Raw genomic sequence first — 5,077 nt, 5'->3', positions numbered from 1 at the left:
CATCTCCTCCAGATCGTCACTCAAATGTCACCGTGTCACTAACGGCCTCCCTGACCACACTCTTACCACTGTAACCCTCCTCCCTCTCCACCCCCCAAGGTCTCTAGCACTTCCCTCAGTTTCTCTCTAGCAGCTGACTTCTTCTAACGCACATACATTATTTATGTGTTTATAGTCGGTTTCAAGCCAGTATGTGAAGAACGTGAGAGTGGGAATTTCTGTCGGTTTTGTGGACTGCTATTTATCCCCAGGGTCAAGAACAACGCCTGGTAGATAGTAAGAGCTTAGCTAATATGTATGGAATGAATACATGACTCACTAGCAGAACAAATCTTCAGTGCAATTAAGATACTTAAGGCAGACAGTGTTTTTAATGCTTCTTTCCATTTTTGATCCAAATACGTAGTCTCTCCAAATAAGTTATGTCATCTGTTCCCAAACAACATTATCAACTGCCTTTTCTTCCTTTCTTAAAAAAATTTTTTCTTTCAATCAAGAGAACAAAGATTATAATAGAGTGTACAACAAAACCTAGTTATTAAAACAGTGCTTGCCAATAATCCACAAATCAAAACTAAACAGGGCATTCAAACCTTGAGAGGTAATATGTGCATAGTTGCTCGATTCATTTATATGATTTTTTTTCTTTCCAGAGAGAGGTTAAAGAAACAAATATGACTCAGAGGGAAGGAAAAGATCAACAAATGAATAGGTTTAATTGTATGATTTCTAAAATAAACTACACAAATGAGGGAGAAATTTGACCCTTCTGATATGAAGACCTTATGTTATTAAATAAAGAGCACTTCCTATTCACTTGAATGTAGAAAAAAAAATGTCAGTGCTTGGAAAATTTCAGATTTGTTCCCCCAAAATGACAAATTCACAGTTTATTGATATTTTAAAAAGGATAATTTATTTCACATGAAAATGTACAGAGGAAGTTGACTATGAGGCCAAAGACCCAAGTTGTTTCCTCAGAACAAATGCATTCAGGAAGCTTTTCTGCCCAGTTGCCCAGCAGCAGTGGGGGGCCGTGAGCTCCCTGGGGGTGCTGAGCAGACCTCATATGGCTCATCTGCCCAGCAGTCATCCCCAAAGTGGCGCAAGGTGAAGAGCCCCCAATATTATGATGCAGCTACGTTGGTGGTGGCAATGCCCATTACCAAAGGAACACAACCTTACAAAAAACAGTCACTAAGTATACAGAGAAAATGCACTTGTCAGTCACAGTGATGACTACATCAGAGTACACGGGCAACCAGGGAAGTTGATTATGAGAGAAAAACTTGAATCATAATCAGAAATGAAGAAACACAAATGACATCATGACATATTAATGGGAACATCATTCAAATTACACAAATTAATTTGTATATAAGTCACTTTTTATAATTTGTGTATAATTCACAAAGCATATTGCATGCAGACCAACTACTATATGCAATTCATGCCTTTCTATGTAGTATCACTTGCCTATCACAGAAGAGTATTACTTATAGCCAAGTAGCTTTCCAATGCTATGACAATTATTTCTGGAGTTTCAGAGATCATTGTTTCAGTAGGTAATATTTTGAGGGAGTGGAGGTGAATACACACACACACACACACACACACACACCTGTCTCTCCGGAAATGTATAAGCCAGAGAACTATAAACAGTGACTCTTCCAATCACATACATATTAGTTTTTTGTATGTGATTGGAAGAGTCACTGTTTATAGTGACTCTTTTTTATTTTTATCCTCACCCTAGGACACTTTCTCATTTTTTGTTCAGACAGAGTGGGAGGGAGAGAGAAGAGAGAGAGAAACATCGACATGAAAGGGACACATCAAATGGTTGCCACCCACACAACCCAACCAGGGCCGGGGACAAACTGCAACCGAGGTACATGCCCTTAGCGGGGACCGAACCCGGGTCTCTCTGGACCGCAGGTTGATGCTCTAACCGCTGAGCCAAACCAGCCAGGGCAATTACATACATATGAGTTTTCACTCTAAAGGCCTGAATGTGAAATAAACTGACTTCCTGGTTTATTTTTTTATTTTTTATCCTCACCCAAGGACATTCTTCCATTTTTTGTTTAGATAGAGTGGGATAGAGTGGGAGGGAGAGCGAAGAAGAGAGCGAGAGAGAGAAACATCGATGTGAAAGGGACACATCGAGTGGCTGTCACCTGCACAACCCAACCAGGGCCAAGGACAAACTGCAACCGAGGTACGTGCCCTTAGCGGGAACCGAACTCAGGTCTCTCGGGACCGCAGGCTGATGCTCTAACCGCTGAGCAAAACCGGCCAGGGCCTGACTTCCTGGTTTAAACAGTCCTAGTTTATTCTTGTTTTCCAACATAATTTTAATAATGCAGCCACCCTCCTCCCTCTAAATGTGTTCCTGTTCGGACAATAAATTATATGATGACCTCACCTAAACTAGCTATTGTCTTTGCTATGGACTGTTAAGCTTTGGCTGTGAAGCCAGCGGAATTAGGGCTGTGATTTGCCCGTGAGGATGTGTTGGTCAAATGGGTTAAATCACCCTGCCTTTTCCCACACAGAAGAGTTGTGAGTCTGGCCATGTAAACAATGTCAAGAGGACTTTTGATAGTGAAAGCATAAGCTCTGTTCCTCTACAGTTTATATATATATATATATATATATGAGTTTTTTGTTAATCCTCTCCCGAAGATATTTTCCCATTAATGTTTAGATAGAGTGGAAGGGAAAGAGGGGGTAGGGGGAGAGAGAGAGACATCAGAGTGAGAGAGACACATCAATTGGTTGCCTCCCGCACAACCCCAACCAGGGCCAGGGATCATGCCCTTGGCCGGGAATGGAACCCTAGACTTCAGTCCATGGGCTGCTGCTCTACCCGTGGAACGAACCAGCCAGAGCCCTCTGCAACCTTTTGAATTTGCTATTCACACAGCCTGCCGTGATCATTTTGGAATAATGGGGATTTTAAATGCCACCAACAGTAATGAAAAAAGTCTCACAATTTTGTCTTATTTCCGGCTTCTCAAACAGAAGAGAGAGATAAGGCTTTGAATCACGAGCTATTTATTTTTAAATTAACAGTACAAAACAGAAGACCCTCTCCCTCCCCAGTACCAGGCCTAGAATTATTAAGAATGGCATCTCCGTAGAATGGAGAAGCTGGACACCAAGCATTCAACTAAAATCCAGGATACCCTGCCGTCCTCCCTCCCTGCCTCTCCCAATACCTGGTTCTTATTCTCACTCAGTGAGAAAGTCAGTGGAGGGGCTACTGAGAGTGGAGTGAGGTAAGTCAGTGCTCATCCAGGGCAGTAATTTGCAAGGCAGCAGGTCTACTTACCCTCACTCCAATAGCAGCCCCTCACCCGGTGGGATGCTGTGGGTTCCAGAGAACCTGGTCTCCCACCCCACACCGTCCCAGCTCCTTCTGGGCGTGTTCACACATCTTCTAGCCCCACAGGTAGCAATTCTCTCAGTGACTCTCAGAGTTCAGTCCCGTAGATAGCCTTATAGCGTAAGTATTCTTCCAAGCACTGAAGAACATTATCATCCACCTTTGGGTCAAACTTATTGGCCAACAAGTGATGGTTCTGAAGAATCCAGTGAAGGTCTCCAGCCCCATAAATACAGATTGCCCGCTGGTGGGTTCCAGAGCAAGGTGCATAAGGTGCCCCACTCCTGATGTCTCCTTCATGGACCTGCCACTTTACCAGCCTGACCATGGCAGCCATGTCTGACATGTGAAATTTGGGGTGGTAGGGAACAGAGCCAGGCATCCATGGTGCACGCTGAAGGGTGGCCCAGAGGTGTTCATCGGGGCTATAGGTATCTTTTACCCATTCAATCAGTTGTTGGGCTTTGGGGTTCTCTAAGACCTGCTGGACAAAGCCTCGAGAAGCCACAATGTAGGCATTCCCCGTGAATATAGGTATATTATCAGGGGGAGGGGCCTTCGTCTTGCTGGTGATCTGTATTGTGTCTGTCACCTCATAGTGATATTGCCAGCGAGACTGTTTGTACTCAGTAGGTATCTCTGACTCCATACTATTCTTCCCATTCAACATCTTGAGGGCCAGGACCATCTCGGCATTGGTCTTTATGGGAAAGTCTGTTCCGCACGTATTCAGGAGGTATCTCCATGGCACTGAGCTCTGGAGCAAGTCTTCCATACAGTTCAGGTCAGCCTGCACTCTGGACCAGGAGGCGTAAACCACCCGAACCGACTTACTGGCCGTGAAGACATTTGGAAAGCATGAAACAATGGCTTTGACTGCCTCTTTGAAAGTTTCTGGGGACTTCTCATCCACATGAACACAATATATGTTCTGAGGGGCATACACAGCTCTCAGCAGCCTTTCAAAGCTTTCAATCTTCTCGTGGACCACCATAGAGTATGCAATAGGGAAGTCCAACTCTTCTTTGCTGAGTGGGTATTGTATGAACTTCCTTTTGGCCTTAAAGTGCTCACAGTCTCTGGTCATGTTGAGGTAGGTGGTGGCCGTGAACGGCTCCCGCTTCTTCACCTCCAGACGGTCCAGGAGAGCCTCCCTCACGGCTTCCTTGTCCCCTCGGATTATTCTAGAGCAGTTGATGGATCGCTTTGCTGTCAACTTCAGGGACTTGTACAAGATGTCTCTGCAGCGCTTGCTTTGAAAATCCCTGGACTCCAGATCCAGGGAATCAAAGTTGCATTTCAGCCGGAGAGAGAATCTCAGAGCAACAACGGCCAGAAGCAAATAGCAGCCGAGGACCCACAGGTAATGCTGCCGGCACAGTCTCTTCCACCGGGTCATCTTCATGGTACGGGAGATTGGTAGAGTTTGGGCCCGGGAAAAAGGAGGAGGGTGAAATCCTTGAACAGAACAAAACGCCTTCAGTCACAATCTAACCCTGAATGTGTTCTCAGGAATACCAAGTCCAACTCCAAAGTGATGGCAAATGTATTTCTTCTCTAGACCAATATCCTCAGTCAAGACCCACCTAGGAACCTATTACTCTTGGGTTGCTAATGGAGATCTATAACCTGACTGTACAAACTAGCTGATCATGTTACAATCAGGACCGGGTCCACCTCCACCCC

At 44.8% G+C, this 5,077-nt stretch overlaps 1 protein-coding gene across 1 annotated transcript; it reads right to left on the bottom strand.

Moving 5' to 3' along the window:
• Nucleotides 1-3,479: 3,479 nt before the first annotated feature.
• Nucleotides 3,480-4,796, bottom strand: GCNT3 (glucosaminyl (N-acetyl) transferase 3, mucin type). Its single transcript, XM_036244647.1, has one exon. The coding sequence runs from the start codon at nucleotides 4,794-4,796 to the stop codon at nucleotides 3,480-3,482; it is 1,317 nt and encodes a 438-aa protein (XP_036100540.1).
• Between the last annotated feature and the right edge of the window lie 281 nt (nucleotides 4,797-5,077).

This window comes from Molossus molossus, unplaced genomic scaffold (genome assembly GCF_014108415.1).
Source record: "Molossus molossus isolate mMolMol1 unplaced genomic scaffold, mMolMol1.p scaffold_m16_p_1, whole genome shotgun sequence".
Taxonomy (NCBI): Eukaryota; Metazoa; Chordata; class Mammalia; order Chiroptera; family Molossidae; genus Molossus; species Molossus molossus.
This window is presented reverse-complemented; position numbering and strand designations above follow the sequence as displayed.

Bases quoted from the DNA above. Each gene is read 5' to 3' on its own strand.
- GCNT3 (XM_036244647.1), bottom strand. From the start codon at position 4,796: ATGAAGATGACCCGGTGGAAGAGACTGTGCCGGCAGCATTACCTGTGG.